The 23,650-nt window shown below is 41.6% G+C and overlaps 2 protein-coding genes across 9 annotated transcripts in view; one reads left to right on the plus strand and one right to left on the minus strand.

Annotated features, from left to right (window-relative positions):
• Positions 1-1,218: 1,218 nt before the first annotated feature.
• Positions 1,219-22,754, minus strand: ttll4 (tubulin tyrosine ligase-like family, member 4). 8 transcript variants are annotated; one of them, XM_082507911.1, is made up of 21 exons: positions 22,531-22,754; positions 19,294-20,339; positions 17,924-18,386; positions 15,829-15,979; positions 15,680-15,750; positions 15,483-15,537; positions 12,544-12,662; positions 9,292-9,402; positions 8,909-8,985; positions 8,628-8,822; positions 6,546-6,628; positions 6,331-6,459; positions 6,119-6,241; positions 5,693-5,791; positions 5,079-5,213; positions 4,861-4,998; positions 4,675-4,771; positions 4,241-4,451; positions 3,134-3,201; positions 2,974-3,044; positions 1,219-2,853 (listed from the first exon to the last, which is right to left on the minus strand). In XM_082507911.1, exons 2-21 carry the CDS (start codon positions 19,807-19,809, stop codon positions 2,700-2,702), a joined length of 3,066 nt encoding a protein of 1,021 aa, XP_082364037.1. In that variant the 5' UTR covers positions 19,810-20,339; positions 22,531-22,754; the 3' UTR covers positions 1,219-2,699. The 8 variants fall into 8 exon arrangements, with proteins under 8 accessions (XP_082364037.1, XP_082364036.1, XP_082364033.1 ...); XM_082507910.1 differs by lacking the exon at positions 22,531-22,754 and adding an exon at positions 21,524-21,622; XM_082507907.1 differs by lacking the exon at positions 22,531-22,754 and adding an exon at positions 21,164-21,477.
• Positions 22,122-23,650, plus strand: part of LOC309690677 (uncharacterized protein) — a 33,606-nt gene continuing 32,077 nt past the window's right edge. Inside the window, exon 1 of the mRNA XM_082507916.1 lies at positions 22,122-22,154. The gene's annotated coding sequence lies outside the window, so the exon portion shown is untranslated. The remainder of the gene's footprint in view (positions 22,155-23,650) is intronic.

Below are 23,650 nucleotides of genomic sequence, written 5' to 3' on the forward strand. Positions count from 1 at the left end.
TCTGTATAAATTCATATCTAAAACTACGTTTTTTCCCACCCCCACTAATGGAGGCGCCCTCACTCATTTCCTCCAATAAAAGAGTAGCACCACAAAACCGCTAGTTCCAAACTACCGAAATTATGTCCCCGTTAATTTCCATGGAGAAACAAACACCAGAAAACATTTGTTTGTTAGATCTGCTGAATGCAGGCTGCTTCTCAAAAGGCACCAAGTGAAAAAGAAGCTACTATTTATAAGCAGCCCAACTCTCTTTAATTTAATATTCATCAAATCAGAGTAAGTGACAAAAAAAAGGGAAAGACCCAAACCAACACCTCTTACCTGTACTGACCGATTTTACACAAAGCCTGGTTGGGGCAAAGAAAAACCCCAAACTTCATGACTTTTCTTTCAGATTTGTTGCTATTGTCATTGTCACACTGTGCTCAGGAGTTAGAGCATGTCGTATACTAATCTGGAAGGTCGATGGTTCGATCCTTCCAGTATGCACACCATCCTTGGACAGGATACCGAACCACAAGTTGCTCCTGATGTGTCCAGAGTGTCAGTCTTAGAAAGCCCTTAGGAATAGAAACAACTATTTGCATGAATGTAGGTGTAAGTGCTTTGAGTGTTCAAGCAGAGTAGAAAAGCACTATATAGGAACCAGTCAGTTCATTCTGTGTTTGTCAGACATTCATATTGTGGTTTCAAATAATGCAGTAAAGTGCTCCCTTTGAGCCAAAACTCTTTAAACTGCTTCAAAGGCTAGATTCATTGTTACCTGTAAGACGGATTTGTCATAATTAGCATCACATATTTGTGTTTTGTCTTTTACTGCCCACACTGTACCGTGGAGAAGGTTTATCACACATAATAAAAAACATGAACCGTCTGGCTGTGGGGCTTTTGTTCGTTTGGATCTCCCGAGGCAGCAAAGAGACACGGCAGCCGTTTTTGGACTTGAACCTTCAACTGCTTCTTAAATGTAAGAAAATGCACTTTGGGCATATTCGTCTTCTCTCTCCTGCCAACATCAATTTGTTCATCTGCCACCCAGCAGAGGATGTCTCCCAAGTACAGTTCAAGAATCAAACACGTCTCCTTTAAAGTTCCTGCTATGACGAAGAGAACTGAAAATAATTATGCAGTAGTGACAAACATCTGGCAGCTACAACACTGTTGCAATAGCGTTGCTTGTGATATTTTTCAGTTTTAACAGAAGATGTACCAAAACATTTTTATCAGTTTATTCTTGAATCAAAATCACCTTAAAAGAACATCAGCAGCTTTTTTTTCTCCTGAAAATGAGGAACTCCCTACCAACAACAACTCAGCTCTGTCCAGTTTACCCCATTCATGTTTACTGTGGCTCTTTGGCTCAGTCTAACACTGCACTCGCCGTGTTTGGGGGAACAAACAGTCTTTGAATCTATCTAACAGAGAGCAATGCAAGTGTAACTCATAGAAACACAAAGTATTGGGAGATGCACTGTGTTCAAAGAAGCTATGGTTACCTATTACTACGGATGGGTACCGGTGGTTCTGACATAAACGGTAGTAACCAGACCGAAAAGCAGCGCACATTTCGGTGCTTTTTTTCCCTGAGATGTCACACACTTTGGATTCCAGCCAATCATTTTACCTTTCCGAGGATAGTAGGCGGGCCCAGGTACGTACGTTGTTTTAGAGCAGAGCTACAGAGTAAAAATGCCCAAAGCGAAGCGGTCAAAGTCTGGCTGTACTTCACAGCAAAAGATGCAAACTCAGCAGCAACAAGTGCTTTAAGCTGATACTGTGCAAAGGAGGTAACACCTCGAATCCGATGAAACACCTGGTGACGCATAGCGTTTTGTTAAAAGCCGAGAAATGCACCATATTTGACAGCTTGCTGCGAGACCTCACACCGAGCACATCTACTGCGGGTGTGGTAAATCTCCATTAGTGAGTTAGCGCGGATCGCCCCGTGTGTGGGGCTGGACGGTCCTTATCATTTTGCAGAAAAAAAGAGACTGCTAAAAATGAAAACATGAGAGGTTTTTAGACAAAGTTTGTGTTCTCCATTGTTTAAGCACCGGTTCGAGCACCGTTTAAGCACCAGCACCATTTCAAAAGTACCGATTTGGCACCGGTATCGGATAAAACCTAAACAATACCCATCTCTACCTGTTACCTAGATTCTGGTGCTTTACTTGCACTTGGCAGCCTCCATGAAACACTGTGTGTAAAGGACAGTCCGTTTTGCAAGTTCAAGTCAAACTGCTCAAATTTTAATACCATCAATTTGCACATCATAGGCCATTTAGTAAATATTTGATCATCAAGCACCCTGTAAGTCACTATCATCAGAACAAGATTCTGTCAAACACCCAGTAACACCTTCACCCAGAGAAACCCCCAAAGTTAGCAGTGACACACAAACAGCTCCCAGTCCCACACAGATGTTTGTGACTCTTTTTAAAAACCAACAGTCATTTTTAAAGACACAAGAATTACAGTGCTGTGCCATTACTCATCACCTCACCTTCGAGATGCTTAACAAATGATATATTATTAATCTTTAGTTTAAAACGAGACAAAATAGGGGTTAAACCCTAAAAATCCACTCCCTCCCTCCAACAGTTTGTTTGCTGTTTCTGGTGATTGGTGAGGGCTAAATGACAGCACTGGTTAGAGGATGGGAAGAAACAGACCCTGAGCTTTCAGTGTATTCTGGGTTAGGAAATCAGATCATCAGAGTTAGGCCGACTGCTGGGACAGCAGGCTGTGGGTGAGGCCGGGCCGAGGCACTGCTGGTGATCCAGGCACTGCTGGTGATCCTCGTCAATACTGCTGTTGCGTTGAGACCAGAGCTGATGGCTGACCACCACCCTGAAGGACAACACAGGAGAGGGCAGCAGAGTTCACTTAGAGACCGGTGTGCAATAAACCCACATCCTTTATTACTCTAACTTCCATATGATAGGTGTATTACTGGAATAAACCCTGTACCTGGCTCTGGAAGGGCTAACCACGTCCTGTCTGTTGTGTTCAAACCTGGAGCTGTAGCTGTACTTACACCACTACAAAGACAGACTGATTTCAGCATTTTAAAGGAGCCACTTTCTCTTCTAGTTTTATGTTTTCCTTTCATTGTTCTGCAGTTTCTCACCATGTGAGCAGGGTCACTGGTTCCCAGATGGACTCCTTGCTGGCAGAGAGGTCTCAGTAGGCTGATACCTGCACGTAAGACAAAGCAAACCTGAGCTGCAGTTTCACTGTTTTCCCTTCCCTCTGTGGCTACACGCCAAAGTCACAGCAGTCCAGCTGAATACATAACAGTGAAGTTGCACATGGACCAGCAGGAGATGAACAAACCATACTACAAGGTTAGTGCCCCCCAGCCCACTGGAGTACCGACAGCTTAAAATAAATAAATCAGAAATAACAGATAACAATCATGAGTCGCATGAGCTGCAATACTTTTTCTATGTTTGTTTGATGTTATTATTAGTTCATTTTGCCAGAATGGTTTTTACCACCATACACACGAGGGATGGGTGATATGTAAAAATTCATCAGTCCAATAACCGACGATAGGCGATATATGCACAGACCATTTGATGGGCGGAGCAATGCAATCATGCACGGACTGATTTGCGTGTTTAGGTCCAGCAGGACAAGCACAGAGGTGAGTCCACTGTCAGAGGCCATAAGAAGATCATCTGTAACCTTCACTAAAGCTGTTTCTGTGCTGTGATGGTACAGCGCATTGAAGAGGATAACAGTGGGTGAATTATATCCTTAAACTTAGTTACAGCACTTTAGAAAGACAAATACTGTGGGATATAGATTCATGTAATCCGACATAATCATCCTGCTATCACCAGGTTTCTGTGAGGTTCATCAATTATTAGCTCATGACCTGATGTTTAACAATCCACATTTCACTGATTTACTCTTTGGTGCAGATGTGGAAGATGCTGAAATAGTTACTGATTTATGGTTGTTTCTTCGGTGGTCTGGAAGCAGACGCAGGCTCTAAGGGGGTGGGCGTTTTCTCCCAAATATCTATACTGCCTGCTTCATTTTTGGACATCACTCAGACAGACAGCTAAACATATCAATCCTGTTCCAAATGGGGAAAGGGATCAGAGAAAACTACAGAATCTGACAGTGTTTTGATAAAGTTACAGTTATCAAGAACTGCAAAACCTAAAAGAAAAGTTAACATCAGTCAGGTGACCGTTATCTTATTTCAAAGCAGCAGTGCACATACATTTCGCCCTGTTGTTCCAGTACTTCTGCTCCCACTCATCCAGTAAGATGTTGAGGTATCTTGGACACTCAAAGAAGCGAAGGTAGCGAGATGATGATGGTGATGGGAAAACGCGCTCGAACTCTCCTCGACGGTTCAGCTCATCTTCACTCTCTGCCAGAACCCGGATTTCCTCTGGAGTCAAAACATCCAACACCGTGTGCATCAAGTCCTGAGAGAGAGAAAATGAAGGGCACAAGGTCATAACTGCTTCTTTGTGTTATTGCTAACAATGAAACCAGTGCTTGTTTCCACCACAAGCAACCAATTAATAAATAATAATAACCAAAAAACCTGTAGCTGTATGCACTTACGCTTCCTGTTAAACTATTAAAGTCACTGTGTAAACCTGTGTGTGTGTGTGTGTGTGTGTGTGTGTGTGTGTGTGTGTGTACCCGGTTAGCTTCACCCTGTTTCAGATAAAAGGCTCTTTTGACCTTCTCATCAGCAGACAGATCCACTTTGGGCCTCTCTCCATTCCCTGCGCACAAACTACAAACAAACAAGTGCACGCATGTTCATGACGAGGTCATTTCTGAGGCTGCAGCTAAAAACCCAGAGGGGTAGTGTCTTATTGTTACCTGCTGGTGGAGCTGGATGCACTGCTGCAGGGGGTAACCACATCTTCTCTTGAAGGAATACGAAAGCCAGCCAAGTTCAGGAGATCTTTGATCATCTGACCCTTTATGGAAACATCGAGCCCCGTGTTGGAGTGAAGGCTGGATCAGAGTTACAGATGTAGTTAAAGGTAACTTTTTTTTTTAAAGAAATGTGTTATTTTAATGTGGGCATTTGTTACCTAGGCGATATGTTCACTTCTAGAATCCAGGGTTTGAGATTCTCGTCCAGCAGGATGTCGAAGCCAAACAGCTCGTGGCAGCTGTAAGGTGTCCGAACGTGCAGCTTCATCAGGCTGTTAACATACGGCTCTGACCTGGCCACGACACGGGAGGGAGGAAGCTGATTTCAGCATCTTAATCCTTGTCCTAATGCACAGTTTAATCTTCAGAAATACATACAGGGGTCTTTTCTTTTAACAACCTTTTTAGCTTTAAAGGTGCAGCATGTTTGTGAGGTTAGCACCTTTTAGAGCATTTTTAAGGACATGTTCCTCAGTGGAAAGATATCACAATTTCTGCATTGAAATACACATCTAAAGAAATATCACAGGCTATAAAAATAAAAACAAAGATTCAAATCAAATACCAATATTTACTCTAGATAGGGACTCAGCTGTGAAGCAATCAAAACTGGGAAAAGAACCTTTGAGCTCGAACAGTTAAACAATGGGTGGGAATCTGTCTGCGAGTCTGTCTGTTGCACGAGTAGTTTACGGATGCAGATGGTTTTAGCTAAAAGATATAATACAAACAAACTGATCTCTGCAGCCAGTCACTGAGCAGGCAAACTTACGCTATGATAGTTTTGATCACGATGTCTTTAATCTTCTCCCATATCAGGGTGGTATTGACTCCCTTTGACCCGAGGTACTGCCACAAGGCCTTCAGAGCCCTGAAAACACAAAGTAATATCCTCCCAAGTCATACATACAGAAACAGCAAAGACATTCTACACTACACTGTTGCATTTCCTTATCAGGTTATACTAAAAGCCCCTTGATAAGCTGTCCACTGGTCCAAAACGCTACAGCCAGAGAACGGACGAGGAGTAGAAACGGGCTCATTCAAAAAAGCTTAACAACACGGCGTATGCTGTGCAGCGAGGAGAGCTCAGACAAAAAAGCCTGGCACAGCATTGAAAAGCCGCCTACATCTGTGTCCAAAGGTCAAAAGGTCACATTCTCTACAATTCACACTTCAGCTCGATTCTCTGTGTTACCATTTGTGCCCCTGGCAGGCCTTGTAATCACTGTTGGTCTGGTACTCAGAGTTCTTCTTGTTGACACTGTAGTTGGTCAGGTGCATGAACTTATTACTCAGAGTCTTCATGGAAGACGAATACCTAGAGGCATGGAGGGGTGATAACTGAATCTCATTCATATGCATCCCATGTGAAATTAAGTGGCACGATCAACGTGGTGGAAAACTCACTTGCAGCTAGCAAATCGAACCAGTCCGTCTGAGAACATGTAGACTCTGAGTGGGTCGTAAGATGTCACATAGACGTAGAGCCGCAAGTCAAACTTGTTCCCACTGATGAGGTAGGGCTTATCTAGATACCTGCAAACATCCAGTTAGAGCATGTTAATGCAGCAACACTGAGTTACTTAGGCTGCTGAGCTCTAAACTATTAAAGGATTACTCACTTCTGAACAAGTAGAGGTCTTTTACGAGGCATCTGACTCCACTTGTGAATAACCTGAATGCCTATTCCTCTGGCTGATGCGGGCTATGGAAGAAAAAAAAGAGAGGAAACAAGTAATAACAATAAACTAAAACATAAATAAAACACATTTTACTCGATTCATATACAAATCATGTGTAATATGTGCAGGTGGATCCACACAGTGGTTTTACTCAGACTACAGGAAGCCTCTGTGTGTTAACAGTGCCAACACACAGAGCTGTACAATGACACTTTGTTTTTTCCATAGTTCAACCTGTCTCTAGTTTCTAATCTATAACATAACATATTTAATTATCTTAAGGAAATAAAGCTAATGTGCGTCAGACAGTTGTATTGTTGCACATGTTTGTTGCCCCGTAGGTGTTTGTGACTTTAATAAACCAGCTGCTTCCACCTCCACAACAACAAACCATCTCAGCTGTAATGGGAAGTTCATCTGAACTGTTGTTTCCACAAAGACAGTGAAATTTCTGTTATTAGATTACTCGCTCCATCTGAGCAGCTAGTTTCCTTTAGTCGATGAAATGAACTGAAGCTCCTGCATGAATGTGTGCTGTGTATGTTTTTTATGCTACTATCCCTGCTAAGTAAATCTGGCAGATAGTGTGCTGTCTATTACAATCACAGACGTGCCTGCAGATTTTCAGTACATAAAATTCAAAGGTGGAAAGTAAAGAATTACATTTACTTGCGTTACTGTAATTGAGTAGTTTTTTTGTGTATTTGTACTTTTTAAAGTCATTTTTCAAGTCGGTAATTTTACTTTTACTTAAGTATATTTTTTAAAAAGTATTGTACTTCGCTACATTTTCAATCACACCCGTTACTGAGTAAATTAAAAGAACAAACAAAAAAAACAACAACATTGCGCTTCGGAAATACTGCAGGGAATGATGGGTAGTAGAACAAATTAGCGTTGGGTCAGGATAAAGATGGAGTCTGACATCGGCAGTACGGATCCAGCGAAAAAAGAAACCCCGTCGAATTCTGCTGACCCTGAACTCGAAGAAACGGATGTGAACCCCTGGCCGTATTTAAGGGACCATTTTGGCTTCAAGTGCAAGAAAGGCAGCAGCTTTATTATGCAGTGCAAGCTGTGTTTGCCCAGAGAGACCGACTTAGCAGCTTTTAAAAATTTCACATCAAACCTGCGCAAGCATGTAGAGGTAAGTTTACTTACATTTTTCCTGTTTGTTAATAATAATAATTTCTTTTTAAAAAAAATAGTTAAATTAGACAGAAGACAGAAGCGGCTACTTTCTTACTTAACCCACATTTGTTCACACATGTGCAGAGGTGATTTTTTTGTTCTCAAACTGATCTCCCTGTTGGAGCTCAGTCTGGGGGGAGTTATTTTTTTCTCCTTATCTTTCCTCGTGTGGTGCATTTTCCATTGTTATACCTCTCTGACCCGTCTTCCCCATGTGATGTTTGTGTAATGTATGTATGGTCGGAGGGTAAGTCGGCGCTGGCAAAGGTCGGCATCCTTAACCCAATTTCCTTCGGGGTCAACCTTCAGGATCAATAAAGTTTTATTGAATTGAATTGCTCCTCAAAATTAACAGAGCAGGGCCAAGTATAAAAAATGAAAACACATTTTTATAGCAGCTGCCGTACGGCTCAATTCAGTACTTGTTCTCTTATTTGACATTAGAACACATTCTCATGTAAAAGAATTGGTTGGTTTGGTGACCATTATCCATTTTGATGTGTAGACTTGCAGTTTAACTGCCACTGCGCTTTAATTTGTAAAGTTTTTCTTTTAATTAAAAAACAACTACTTTGAGATTTATCCCATTGTCTGTTTCGCACTACTCAGAAGAGGCTGTCCTCCTGCTGACAAAAAAGTAACTATGTAACTTTTACTCTGAGTAAATTTTAAATGAGCTACTTTTTACTTTTACTTGAGTACATTTTTAGACAGGTAATTTTACTTGTACTTGAGTAAAATTTCAGCAAAGTAATAGTACTTTTACTTGAGTAAAATATTTTAGTACTCTTTCCACCTCTGATAAAGTTACACTCTATGACCTGAACGTACAGGTTTGATGATCCATTTTTGTTTGGTGCCCCCTTCCTCCCAGGCTTTGCGGAGCAGCTTGATGTCTTGAGGAAGAACAAAGGTCTGGGGGAAAAAACTGAACTCTTGTTTGCCGAAGCGGACTTGCATCTTGGATAGGTTCCTCCACAGCCGGTCCTTTCTCCCAATCTGAAATGTTCCTGGAAAATGGTTCAGCTGGGACACACAAATACACAAAAGTACAGTCAAAATCTGGACTTTCTCAGCGTACTATCAAGAGTAGTCCATGTGCAGGTGCTGACCTTCTGGTGTTCTCCAAGAGCTTTGAAGCCAGGTGACTTCATGTGGTGTCCCCAGCAGCCCAGCCAGTCATGGCTTTCTATGTGACAACACGTGTTTATCAGCCAGGGTCAGGAGTTACCTTTTTATCTTAGCCTTTAAATATTAGACTGAAATTCTTCACCATCTAATGTTTTTGTTGCCCCCATAGATATACACTAACCTCAACAATCATATGACCCCTATGAGCAAGCACTCAGCGACAGTGGGAAGGAAAAACTGCTTTTTAACTGTACACAAATCGTTTTAGAAAAAAGCAATCTTGTCACAGCTAATCCCAGAGACTTTCAAAGAACCAGTTTCAGCAATATCTGTGTGTGACATGTAGCGACATGTAACAACTTACTCTTTGTGACTCTGAAGTGTGATCTGCCGATGGTTTGCTTGACAATATTAGGAGTTACGGTGCTCATCTTCCATTTTAACAGTCGCCTTTGCTCTGCAGGAAGCAGTTCCACTGCAAAGAACACCGATTCATTCTTTTAACAGGTAACACATGCTGTAAAATACAGTATCCAGAGGTGTATACAGTGAAGAAGTGAAAATATTAACATAATAATCAACACGTTCAGGCAGCTGCTCTGCTCTGTGTTGGTACAGGGCATTGAAGATAATAACAGTGGGTGGATTATATTCTTAAACTTAGTTACAGCGCTTTCAGAAAGACATCTACTGTGATAAAGTCCACTCCCCACTGCTGTGTAATCAATTATTGTAAATGTTATCAGGAAATGATCAGACAGGAAATAGTTTTCTCTGTTAAGAGGGTACAGAGGCAGGAGAGTGTGCTCTGTTTGTTCTGAGAGGAACAGGAAGTGCTACTCTACTGCAGAGAGAGCTCAAACTAAGTGAGAGCGCCCCCCAGAGGATTGTTCTCTGCCTGGGTTATCCTCATTATCTGAGGGTGGGCTCTACAGATGTATGCTGGAGTTTTCTGGGCACATACAATGGTCTACATACTGTGATAGACCAGAAATCTACAGATCACTGAATATTACTCTTGTAACAATGCACCACGTTTGATTGATGAGTAAACCTCTGTCATGGGTTTTATCTTACCCAGCAGCATTAATGTAGGCTCTGAAGTAGCCACGACTATTTTAACAGTCGACGCGTCGTTTGAAGCTTTGTAAGATCCTGCAGTAGGATTTAAGAGTGTAGTAAGGGACTGAAACAGAAGGTGGCAGCACTGCATCTAAGAAGGATGCCAGCTGCCGTTAAACGCCTTCTGTCCAAATTCAGGGGCCGCATCGTCCTGAGGCCGCATTTGAAGGCCGATTACAGTGACGCGACGAAGCCTGTCCAAATTCGGCTGTCAAATGCGTCCTCCTTTTCCCCAGATCTGGAGGATGGGTCGGGTGTATCCTTCGTGACCCACCATATCCCAGAATTCATAGCGCGGCCCTGCCAATTCCAGTTTCCAACAATGGCAGCAGCTGCTTAGTTTTAATATCACTCTTATTAATCTTTCTGGGTCACAAAATAAACGTTTAAGATATTTTCAGGTGAGACTGTAGCTGTGTAAACTTCAAATATCTGCTCGGTTCATCAAGTAATCACATTTTTCCAAAAGTGCTCCAACGTTTTCAGAGACATCCGTTACCCACCAGCTCGATAGCAGACAGGGAGGTCAAGGGTCACTAGAGCCGGCGAGAGCAGCGAACTCCTGGAACATCATTTTCAAACCCCTGTGGTCTTTGGCTACTCAGGTTAAACATGATACACAAGTCACTCAGATAACTTAAACATTTGATTGTTTGGCTTTTTCCAGTGTTTTATTTGTTCCTGAGTAAATCTGTTTGGCTGAGATTAAAGTTATAGTTTTTACACAGCTGAATAAACGTCAAGCAGACAGCTGATCATCAGAAGTGTGAGATGGTTGGGAGTTTACTCCAGTGTCCTGTTATATTTTACATATGAAGGAGCAGACGGCAGAGTTTATTAAACTCCACCGAGAATCTGCAAATCTGCAAACTATCATCTTGTCTTTATTTTTAGTTAGCACATACCTTAAACACATCGAGCTGTAAGCTAATGATCGTTATATAAGAGCAGATGCTGCTGGTGCAAGCAGCTGTACGTTTTACGTCCAATGGATGATGATCTGATTAGTCGACTATCAAAATAATCGTTTGTGGCAGCCCTACTTTGGAGACTGCTGGTATTATGCACTTGTCTGGAGTGCTCTGTTACAACCACACCATAAAGACTTGTGGTATCGGTCACACTAACCAGCAACCTACAAGTATGGAGAAACTAATGCAGATCTTTCAAAGTTTCTTTCTTGGCAATACTGGTTGGTTTCTGGTGGTGTTGCATGGCTGTAGGTATGAATGACAGACAGCATAGTTCAGGTGGTGTGTGGATTTGGGTGGCTTGTCTGTGTCCCTCTTACTGAAGTTGTAAAAAAGCTTGATGGACTGTAAAGGCTGGAGCATGGTTGGTCCTCCAGCACACAGCCAGCTTTGCAGACCGATCTTCACGTGTTGTAGCAGTTTACGGTCACCAGGGGACAGAGTCACTAACAACATGTCTGTGGGCTTCTCCTGCTCGTGCTGATGTTGGGACTTCAGACACGTGTTATGACAAACAAAGCGCTGAACAGTGCAGCCACTCTTTCCTTCTCATCCTGTTTTCTAAGCTCCTTTTCTGTTCCAGGCCTGAATTCACCCATCAGCATCTGACCTATGCACAGTGCCATCCAAAGCTATGTGCTGCTGGTTTTTATGAGAACTGCATGCAAGTACGACTGCGTAGGTGTCCCTCACTCTGTGCTGGAAAATAGTTATGCAAATGGACACAAACCTAGTAACATAACTAACAGGTGGCAGCTGCTCAAACCACTGATGTTCCCGGTTTGTCAGCTGACACAGAAGGTCAGCATCTGTCGAGGGGTCAGGTGTGCATTCTGTACAGGTGTGTGGATGTTAACATGACAGAAAAGCTCTCACTGCTAACATGACTTCAGAGGCTGATCTGATGTTGTGTGTATATCATGTTAAACACAGCATAAAGTGCCACAAATTTGATTATTGAAAAAAAATGTGATTACAGTCTTCAAATAGGTCTTAAAAAAAAAAAAAAAAAAAATATATATATATATATATATATATATATATATATATATATATATATATATATATATATATATATATATATATAAATAAATAAATATTCATCTGGGTTAAACTTTTTCGACTACTTTTTGATTAGCTAACAAGTCACAAATTAGACCGATTCAGTGCAAATTCAGTGGTAAATTAACCAGAAGTGCAATCTTCCAGCTAAGAGCAAACATTTTTTAGACAAACAAGCATTGTAAATATCTGCAACGCAGTAACAGTGGAGTCTAAAAATACTTCTTAAACATATCTAAACGATTCAGCTATTTTCCATGCTGTTTTAGCCCCGGCAGCGACTGAGGCTGTGGAACCAAACGTTTGGTGACCCCAAAATGAAAAAAGCCATAAATGAGATCATGTGGACGTGTTGTAAAGATATAAATCAAGAAGTTACAGGGTGTTGCAGAGACACATAAATAACTGAAGATCAATGATCTGTGATAGTAAACTTCTTATATTACAGTTACAACTCTGACCTTTCTCATTGGCGGTGCTGAAGTAGAGGGTCGGAGGGATACGGGGAAACAGACTGGGAACTAGTGCTGGTTGCTCCTCTTGACTGTCTCCTGGTTCCAACGACATTGGCTCCTCGATGCTGACAGAAAGACAAAGTAATGAACATCATCCCTATGCCCACATCTCATGGTTAGAGTTACGTTTGCCAACTTCTAACTACGAGACGCTGGCATCTGGTTCACAGTTGTAATGTCAAGTCTCCTCTGCTCATAGAGAGCAAGCAAATACACCATCTCATAGGACAGTATTTCAAAGGCGGTTCAAAATAGGGCTGTGCGATATGACCAAAATCTCATATCCCGATATAAGACATCTATCGTCCGATAACGATATAAATCACACAAATGTAACATTTTCTGTCAATTCTGTGAATCTCGGGCAGGTGAAGTGTTTCCTGCTGGGCGTCGTGTAGGTGAGTCGAGTGTTTTAACCGATGCATGAAACGATACATTTTTAGACAGAAGTTGTAACGGCGCCGTTTCCTTTGTGAGTATTTCTTACACGGCGTGCTGCGGGGAGAAGCCTGTTCTAACGTTTTAGTCTAAGGTTTATTTTTTAGCACCTGGCGTCTTTTTTACTTCTCATCCGTAAATAATCTGCATCTTTCACGTGATTCAGTTTATTTTGAAAAGTCTCAACAGGATCTTGAGCTTTATTGTGAAAGGTTTATGTGAAAAATAAACAAGCGGACACGCCGTGGTGTTACCGTCGTTGTTGCTAACGACAACGCATAAAAACATGCGCTTGTCTGTCCGTAGTGTGGTGATATTAAATATAAGAGAAAGAGAGAACTTTAAGAAATTAATAATAACTACAGTGACATCAGAACATGAAAAACATTGCTGTAAACAGTTTATTTTGAGACACCACGAAACAAACGATAGCGTAAAATGAAACGATGTTTCTATATCGTCATCTGATATATATCGTTGTATCGAACAGCCCTAGTTCAAAATGACAAGTTAAATGATAAACAGTCAACCTGATCAGACAAACATGCCAGAACACTCACATGACAGTCATAGGAAGCAGAGATCTTCTTCCAGTGATGACAGGTAAGCTTGACGGGAGCTTTAGCTTTCAGGGAGGGGTGTTATTTTATTTAGAGTGCCAGTCTATTTAGATCAACACAAACCAATCAGCTGGATGGGTTAAAAGGAACAAATGTGACAATAGCAGTCCTGATCCAGAGTGGTTTTACAGAGAATCAGTTCCTAGTCTTTGGTAGGCAGTTCTACTGTTCACGCCATAACAGAGGATAACAATATGATGCACAATGCTGCAGACCTTTCCACCACTCTCCAGCTGTCTGCCCCTTTGAACTGAAAGAGTTCACAAGCTCTGATGGACAGAGGGACATTTGACACTACTTTAGGAGAACAATCAGAAAGCACCAGGCCCTGAAAGGAACGTTCAAATCTTTAAAGGTTTCTGATGGAAATTAAAGTGGGTAAAGTGCTTTATAAATAAAGCTGGTATGGTATGGAAAATGGTAAAAAAGCTAGCTGAAGGTCAGAGTAAAAGCACAGGTTACTGAAGTACTGGAACTGCTGTAATTGTGGTGGTATACAGTCTCATATGTGTCCCAAATAACTGCTGTGGCGGAGCAGCATAACATGGGAAGCAGGTGCTGGAGCTACAGCCACTAATGTTGCGACTCTTAATAAATCAGTAACAGCCAGCTGCAGGAAAAAGTTGAAATACTTCGGAATTAACAGGATTTCTGCAACAACCCGTCTGGAATCTGCTCTCGTCTCCTCTACTTCAGGTATTCCAGTTAGGAGAGGAGGCTGGAGTTTGGACAGTTTCTTTAGACTAGGTGGTGAAGGACGGCTTTAAGCAGAAGAGGAATCATTTCTACCGGGGATTCTTCTAATTCAGTTTCATTTTATAAATGACAAAATTGTGTCAGCAGATGAGATAAAAGCAATCATTACTGTTGATAAACTAGTATTAAATAAATTATTACTTAAAGTTTCTCAGGAAAAACTTGCATAGACTGTTTTGGTGCTTACATTTTATTTATGTCATCAGTTTTCCTTTTATTTTTTTGCATCCTTGTCACACTTGCATGTTTCAGATCATCAAACAAATTGTAATATTAGACAAAGATAACCCAAGTAAATAAAAAGTGCTAATTGGATTTAAGAACACACTTTGACTGCAAAACCATTATTGTGATGCATTTATTTATTTTCTTCAGTGATTCAGAGAGCTGGTGTTTTGGATCTTTATCCTCCTACGTAACTACACTGGATGCCAGTGTCACGGCTGGCTCACAAGGAGGATTACAACACCTGTTTACTCTGATAAATGCTGATAAACACGCTACCAAAAAGTGCAGAGATCAAGCACAAAGGCTGGCTAGCAAAAGTGGGCAGAATTCATGGTTTCATCAGTTACTGCAAGACCTCCAGGTCCTGAAGCAGCAGAGCAGCAACACACCATCACATGACCACCACTATATCTGACTGTTGGTATGATGGTGTTCTTATGAGATGGGTGTAATGAGGAATGCAAACTTGTCAGTCCACAGAATATTTTCCCAAAACTCAAGATGTGCTTTGGCAAACATGAGACGAGCCTTCGTTCTGACACCACTGCTACGTCTACAGTGTTGTACCACAATGCTGCTGCCACGCTTGTGGCAACAGGTTCACATTTTAAGTGAGCGCACTGATAAAAAGGATGTGCTGAAGAATGTGTTTATGTTAGGTTTTAAATATCGCTTAAGTAAATGTGCCTGTGCAGCATGTTTGCGTGTTTTTTGTTGTTTTTTTACTTTTACTTCCCTTTCAATTGACAAAGAACCATATTTGGAATTGGAAGAATTTTTGTTCTATGAAGGTCACAGTAAATAAACCAGTGATGGTGTGTGTATGGTTACTGCATGTCTTACCAGGAGGGGAGAGTGATGCACCCTCCGGATGAAGTGCCAGTGATGGAGGAGCTGTCTGACTCAACAACAAATAACAATGTTCTCATCAGTACTATATTATTACATAATTATACAACATGTCATAATATCATCAACAAAAAACTGACCAGCTGATTAACTACAGCACAAGTATGATAGAGTTTACTTAAACGTCTCACCGTCATCACTGCAGGCAAGCTCATCAGCCAGCTCCTCTTCTTCTACATCCGCCTGTGCAGCATGCTCTGGGCTGAGCAAAATCAAGTGTAATCACTAAAGGAAAGATGTGAAGGAGGGAAACCTGAAATGTGATGTAGCTGATTCTCACCCAGGCGGAGGGGGAGTCTCTTCAAGCAGGGATTCCTGTGTCGGTGAAGGAGAGGAAAGGGATGGAAAGAAATCTGATGTGGAGGCTGGCTGTCCCTGTCTTGTGAGGCGAATGGCTGAAATCTGATTGGTCATTGAGCCCACCAAGGCTCCTGCAGGACAGGAGGAAACATCTGCATGTGAACTACAGGATTGTGCTACATAACTACACAGTACTGTAAATACAAAACTGGGGCCCATTAAAAATCTTTAAATTAAAAGAAAAACATACAAACAAATGAATAAATAAATAAAAAGGCCTCCTTTGTTTCAATAAGGATATTCAATTATTGAGAATGAAAATATATCTAAAGACTCATAATGCTGGGTACGGTTGACCGAGTATGTGTTTTTAAAAATTTGTGACTTTTTTTTTTGCAACATTTGAAACAAAGAACAGTGGGTGGAAACATATTAACCCAGTGGTTCCCAAACTTTTTTTGCTAGGCCCCCCTTTGTTTTAGAAGAAAAATCCCCCCCCCAAACATCTCCAACATGTCAGGAGTAGTTAGTCTTTATAAGAAGTGTTTGTGAACTAAAAATCAAGAATGTGGGATTCTGTTTGCCCGTGATTTGAACAGCCCAGCGCTGCTCCCGACGCAGGGAAACCCAATCCTGCAGGGAGACCTACCTCCACACTTGTGCAGGTGAAGCCAAAGGGAAGGTCTGCCTCACCATATTTTCTAGTGTTTGGCTCAAAATGAAGTTGGTTTGGAAACATATTCAGTGATGCTTCATCTCCTGCTTTGCGTTTGTGTGGGAGCTCCGTCAAAAGCCTGTCCGTTATGCTAGCAGTGTCAACCCTAACCCTTTGTATTAACCAAAGACAGCCTGTGTAAAACACGACCTATGCTGCTGTGTTGACTTGTATAAGGATCCCAGACACAGAGTTAAAAGTCCAACATTTTGCTTGGGCTTCCCAAAGGTTGATTCTGTTCATCTGGGCGTAGCATCAGTGGGAGAAACGAGTTGTCATCATCCAGGTGACTGTCTCAGCTGACTGCAGGTTTCCAACCTTATAAACAGGACATCTGCACAATGACTAAAACTAGCCCACTGATGAACAATGGGCTGGGAGGTCAGCTCCTTGGCTTGTCTGTATTGAGCAGCAACTCAAACCAGTTTAGAATTATAAATGCTTATTTAGACACTGAGCCATGGCTCTGTACTATACGCACACATTTCTGCATCTTTGCCATTCAAAGACACTTTGTTTCGCAGCTTTGTTTGCTAGTTTAACTTTTCCGTTACGGGAGAAAAGATGTTCCTACAGCCTATTGCATGGCCGGCTCAGACTGCTTCCATCTTTTTTGCCCGGCCTCCAGACCTTTAGTTTATTTTACTTGCTCTTTCTGCCAGAATAAAACCATTTTAACAAACAAACTCACAACAACCTTTGATGGAAAAATGTCCTTTCAAGGAAACTTTCAGAATTAGCTTCTCGACAACCATAGCTAGCTGATTTAACTGCACTTCACTGCCAGGCCCATCTGCACTGCTGTGCTGCAATATGTGCACTGAAATCCTAACATACGGAGAAACATTATGTTCAGATTGGGTCTAGTGCAGTTAGATCATAGAGTTCATTGTGCAGAGAAGACGTGGAGAACGCTAAGCTGATTGCTGCATCAACAGGGTAACAACAGCCTTAGCAGCGTGACGGTGTGGAGTGACATCTACCTCACTGGAAAAAATAAGGCTTGTCACCACTGGGGAAAAATCTCAATGCACAGAGATTTTGCAACCAATGCCAACTCCATATCTCCACAGTCTGAGGTCCAAACCATCCTCCATCTCCCACAAACCGGTGCCTGCTCATATGAGTGTTCAATGGATTAATTAAAGTTTATGAAAATCAGTCAATTAGCTGGAAGATGCAGTTGATCTTACCATTTATGAGTACAATACTCTTTGCTGTTCTATTAATAAAACTCAAAAAACAACTGTACCTTTAAATTAGTTTGTTATCTCATATTCATATCTATACCCAGACAATCTCCACGTCCTGGGTTCCATTAATATGGGTGTAGCACAAGCAAACAAAAAGTTCTGATTACCTGCAGCAGCGTCTGGTGGAGGTGGCTTTTCTGAGTCACTGGCACATTTCAAAGGTGGCGTGGGACTGTTTGGAAAGGAACTGATACGTTTGCATGTGGGCTGGGTTCTTCCCAGCACACTACATGGGATCTGCTTGGTTAGATCTAGTGATGCTCTTTTTTGGGACTTGGTGATTGCAGTTGCTCCCAAAACTGTGAGAGGAACACCTTTCACAAGGAGCTGACAGTCAAAAGAAATGTCAAACAAAGTTGTGCTGCTGTTGTGTGTCTGACCGTATTTTGCTGCTGGTGGGATTGAATAACTCCTCTGTGTAGGTTTTGCTTCTCCTCCTGTGCTTCTCATCTCAGCGTTTGTGCTGTCGAGGCTGGAAGCATCCTTCTCCACAGCTGGCCCCTGATGTTGACAAAGACTAAGGCACATGTCAGGCACGGGTGGCAAAGAGAAACAGTCTGCAGCCTCACACTGCGGAGAAAACAAAACAATATCAGACAGACTTGCATAAACCTAAAATTATAGGTATATTTCTGAAGGTGGCTAAATTACGGTTTTGCCTATAATGAACTATTTGCTTTTACTGATCCCTAATACAGCCCTACACAATGATTGGTTTAAATCACTAGACTTGAACATGTCAAACATATTTATGGAAAAACAAACCATGATGGTTGTTGTGGCTGCACCTACAACAAGCACTGTGTGGAAAAGTAGAAATAAAAGTTGGCTTTCGTGAGTTCGAGCATTAAGCATCATAACAACTTTAAACGTCTAAAATCTGGAACATATTATTCACAACAGGAATCTTGTTTTAGTGCAAGAACATATCAAATAATGGAATTATTGATTGAAGTGTGCCACATATTAAATCCCAGTCAAGTGAGCTTAGACGTGGCTAAAATGATTTTTAAATCATGGTAATTATTATTACACCTGCATTTAATTATTATCTACAGTGTACAAGTTATTGCTCACTACTGATAACTCAACTTCACTTCCAGCTGCAAAATGAGTTCTTTCCATCAGCCCACTCAAAAATACTTTTGTATACAAAATATATTTAAATACCTTCAAAATTATTAAAAGACCCAACATACAACTTGTACAACACACAACTCTCCACAGAATACAATGTACAGGACAAAGCGTGTTCCAAATGGGCTTTACCCACAAACATGCAGCCATTGCACAGGAAACTCTGCTGATAACCATATCCATGTTTTACAGTGCTATACAGCTGTTCAGAGGTTCTGTCAGAGGACATGCTAAAATATAAAGGCAGCTGTAGACTACACAGTCGTTTAAACAATGGCCTGAGCAATTGGTTGCAACCCAAAACATTCCTAGAAATGATCAGTGCTGGAAAAGCACTCACCGTCAGCTTCTTGGTGTGCTGGGAAGCCTGCTTCCCTATAATCAGCAGATCTTGATGAGACACTGCCCCCAGTCCCATAAGTGCATCGCCTGTGGCAGCCTGATGACTCTCCACTGCTGAAATGTTTGCAGACTGAGAGCTCTCAGACGATGTAGATTTTGGCATGGTATCTGGCAGCTGGACATTAAGGCCAACCTGGTTTTCCATCTTGTTACTGGCCTGTGTTAGGCTGCAGCCAGTCTGCTTCAGCCCTGGTACCAGCAGTTTGTTTGGGGTTAGAATTCCATCTGACACAGCGGTGAAGGTGCCATCGCCTTTTTCACAAACAGCAACCACCGGTGACTTGGCTTGGTCATTCTTCCTGGATAGCTCAAAGGAGACATAACTATAAGGCACTTTTGTGACTCTAACTGTCTTGGCTTGTGCACTTACAGGGGTTGTGGTGTTGGGATGATCTGCACTAGAACAAGCCACAAGCTTCCCTCCACCCCAGGGGGAGGACTGGTTGGTTGGCATGGTAAAAACCAGCGATGTCGTCCTTATTTCTAAAGGCTGGTTTTGTGGCAGAGTTTTGGGTGATCACAGTAAACAATTTGACAGTTGAGAAAACTAATAAATGAATGGCTGAAAGCTCCTCCTCCTCTTGCTGACCCAAAGTTGGTGATTTTCAAGGTCAACTCCAACTAAACAGATAACCAGTTCTTGATAAAGCCAGACCAACAGTAACCACTACTTCCATGGCAAATGTCTGGGCCTCTCATCTGGGCTGGAGGTAAGCAGGAAAACATTGACTTGTGGTTGTGCTGCAGGTTTAGATGTTTTCAGGTGTGAAGTATACGTAATTCAAGATGAATCTTAAGTCTCTGGTTCATCAGGAGGTGTTTTTCCGTCATTTTCTCATATACTGCTGCAGGAAGAAATGTGGCTGCACCAGATTATTCACACTAAGGTATCAGGACTTGACAGGAGAATGGGATCCCCCACAGCCATCATATCATCCTCAGTCACGTTACAGGAAATGAAACTGTCCACTCTCAGCCCTAATACTGTAAGCACAAGAGAAAAAAGCACAGTCAGTTATTATTAATTATTATGAAAATCCTTTCATATTATCATCACTTAGTATTTGCACATATTCAAGCCATTTTACTGCAGTAGGCACATACAATGTCACAGGTAATCCAAATTTTTGTATCACTGAAAAACTGGGTTGTGAACATTTTAGGTTGCTTAAATTACAGAACAAGTTTTAGATTGAGATTAAACTACTTAGAAATATTGCATCTTTATGGTTTAATCTTTGAAGAATAGCATTGGGTGACTGGAAGAATATATCTGTGTTGGTGGTTAACTCACTTAATTGCAGTTGTTTTTGTTTTGGGTTTTCCCCCATATTTTCTGTCAGATTGTGTTCCAATTATATGTTATATTTGAGATGACGGCCGTTGAACACATAGCCCAGCCATAATGGGGGCAGATTGTTGTATTCCGTATGCATTTTTAATTTTGGGTGCCTTTACGTAACGTGTACTACGGCTAACATGCTTCAGGTAATATTAAGGGCATATAGAACACTGTGGCGATGTCCTATAGATCAGCAAGACCGAACGTGGGGAGTTGGCTAGCTTGAAGTAAACTATAACGTCCCATATTCACGGCTGTCGCTGCTGACTTTTGTCATAGTGACGACTGTCAGAGAAAGCGTGGAGAATTCACGTGTGAGCTGACATGCCGCTTCAGTTTACCTTCACATTAGCCTACTTATAAGTCTAGTTTGATTACGTTAAGTGATAAAATGGTGTTAGCTGACGCGAAACAATGCACCCACCCTGTGGGGTAGCCATACATAAAGCCAGTTTAACTAACCTACCTTCAGTTTACCGCTACAATGTTCACTTCGTGTTAGCTTAGCAACCCAGACCGATTCAATTAAACTGCTAAACTGTCGTCATGTGCTCTAAGAACTGCCCGGAGGATAAAATACTTTTATGAACTCATAGGAATCTTGTTATTCTATGTTCGTACCTACTTTGTCTCATGTAATGACTAAAGCTGGTGTTCCTAGTCGAACGATAGGATGCATGTTGCACCGCTGAGCTTAAAAATCCAAATGATACATCAGCGTGACCCAAGATCGTCTATTGAACCAATAAGAGAGCAGGACGACTTCTTCTTCTTCTTTTTATCAGTATTTATTGGCGGTTGGCAAACAGCGAAATGTTTTGCTTACCGCCACCAATTGGTGTTGAGTGTGGGCCGTACAAACAAACCCTAGAGCAGGACTTCTTCTTCGTAGAGGTTTTTGGCGGAGCGTTACTGCCACCACCTGGTAAAGATACGTCACTTCATAGTGCGGATCCCGCGCTACAGTCCCTAGTAACTGTTGCCAAGGGAATCTGGTTCAGATCTTAGTGGGCACAGGGAACGAAAGAAACGTTTATTTGCTTCGACACCAAACAGATTACATGAATCTGATGAAATCCTTTGCGTAACAATTCCTAGATTAAACTTTATTTTAATCTCTCCCAGTTTCCTTTTAGGTGTTTTCTTTCAAATAAATAAATAAATAAAATAAATTCACCATATATTGTGTTCTAACATGATACTAACACAGCAAAGTAACGAGAGGTAGGGTGTCAAACGAAGGTACTATCTCCCCCACTCTCCAAACTTTCACTATCACTTTATTGTTTTTAAAAATATTTTGAATGCATTCCTAAAGCACGTATATCTCCTCATTATAAGGTTTCAGTATCTGCTGCAGTCCGAATGAACGCCGCTAAAATAATGTTAACAAACACGTCAAATCTCAGTGGGAAAACAAATCCTCTGGCCTGGGTGTGTATTAGGACCAGTGTTGGGTAAGTTACTTTAAATTAGTAACTTAGTTACATTACTAGTTACTTTCATCAAAAGTAACTCAGTTACTTCAAGTTACTCGTTACTTTCAAAGTAACTAGTTACTAGGTAAAGTAACTTTGGTTTTACTCAGACTTCTCTTGTTAATGTGTTGCTAACTGGATACCCAGCAAGAGTGCCAGTCTTCTAGCTTGCTTACTTGCCACAAGTGCACTGTGCCACCTACCAAAGGAAAAAATAATGTGCATATTTCCACGAGAGAAATCCCACGCCTGGACCGTCGTTGACCACCGCCATGATTCTAGCCTAACGAAAATGAACTCCACCTAAACTTGGTTTATATCTGACCCAGATAGACTGCAGGTCATAACTTCTTACCTGAAGTTCAGTTCACCTGACACTCGGACGGGCGGCCGCTTCGGGTTTCTCCTCCTGCCTCCCCTTTCTCTCATCCACCTGCTGGCCTCCACCACTTGCTAATGTTACTGAATCTGTGGAAGCTCCGCGATAGCCACCACACGAAGTAACGAGTAACGAGCCTATCTAAATCCCAGTAACGAGTAACGCGTCCCTGATTTTGGCATAATAACTAGTTACCGTGCTCGTTACCACAATAATATCCCAACACTGATTAGGGCTCGGGTGTCTGAATTCAAAGACAAAATGCTACTCAATAATTTGTATGCATTAAAATTACATCTCCAAAAGTTGAATCTGTTCATCTGGACGTAGCGTTTTGTGGGAGAAACGTTTCGTCATCATCAGGTGACGTCTTCAGTCTCAACTGACTGCAGGTTTCAATCTTATAAACAGGACATCTGCATAATGACTGAAACCAGCCCACTGAGGAACAATGGGCTGGGAGGTCAGGTCCTTAATCTTAATTATGCAAATTCTCATGACCATTGATCAGCAATCACTGATCAAAACCCACTGATCAGTGTCCATGAGTCCCATTCACTGTCACGGTTCTGGGTCCGTTGGACCCAGTATTTTGAGTTTATTATGTTTTGGTTTATTTTTGCATTATGGATTGTTTTCTGATGTTCTGGTGCTTTGTTTATTATTATCATTATAGATCTGTTTCTGTTATTCTTGGTGAGGGGTCAGTTCTTAGGTTTTGGGTTCTCATGTGTATTACAGTTTCTGTTCAGTGTCTAGTCTGTCTCTCAGTCTCATGTCTGCATCTGGTTTAGTAATTCTTGTTTCCTGTCTTATTGTGAAAGTCTTTGTCTTATGTTAGTGTGTGCAGCTTAGCTCCCCCGTCTCGTTAGCCCTGATCTCCCCCAGCTGTGTCTCCCTTCTGTTGCCCATTCCCTCATTACTACCCTGTGTATTTAAGCCCTGTGTTTTCCAATGCTTGGTGTCGCATCGTACCCTCAGTTTATGCCTGTGTGTTTCTTTGGTTTCTGTATTCACGGCTGGTTTTCATGTCAGCAATAAAAGCTGAGGTTCTGATTTATAATTCTGTGTTCGAGTCCTGCGCTTGGATCCTCCT

Source organism: Aulonocara stuartgranti (assembly GCF_965226115.1).
Source record: "Aulonocara stuartgranti genome assembly, chromosome: 16".
Classification (NCBI taxonomy): Eukaryota; Metazoa; Chordata; class Actinopteri; order Cichliformes; family Cichlidae; genus Aulonocara; species Aulonocara stuartgranti.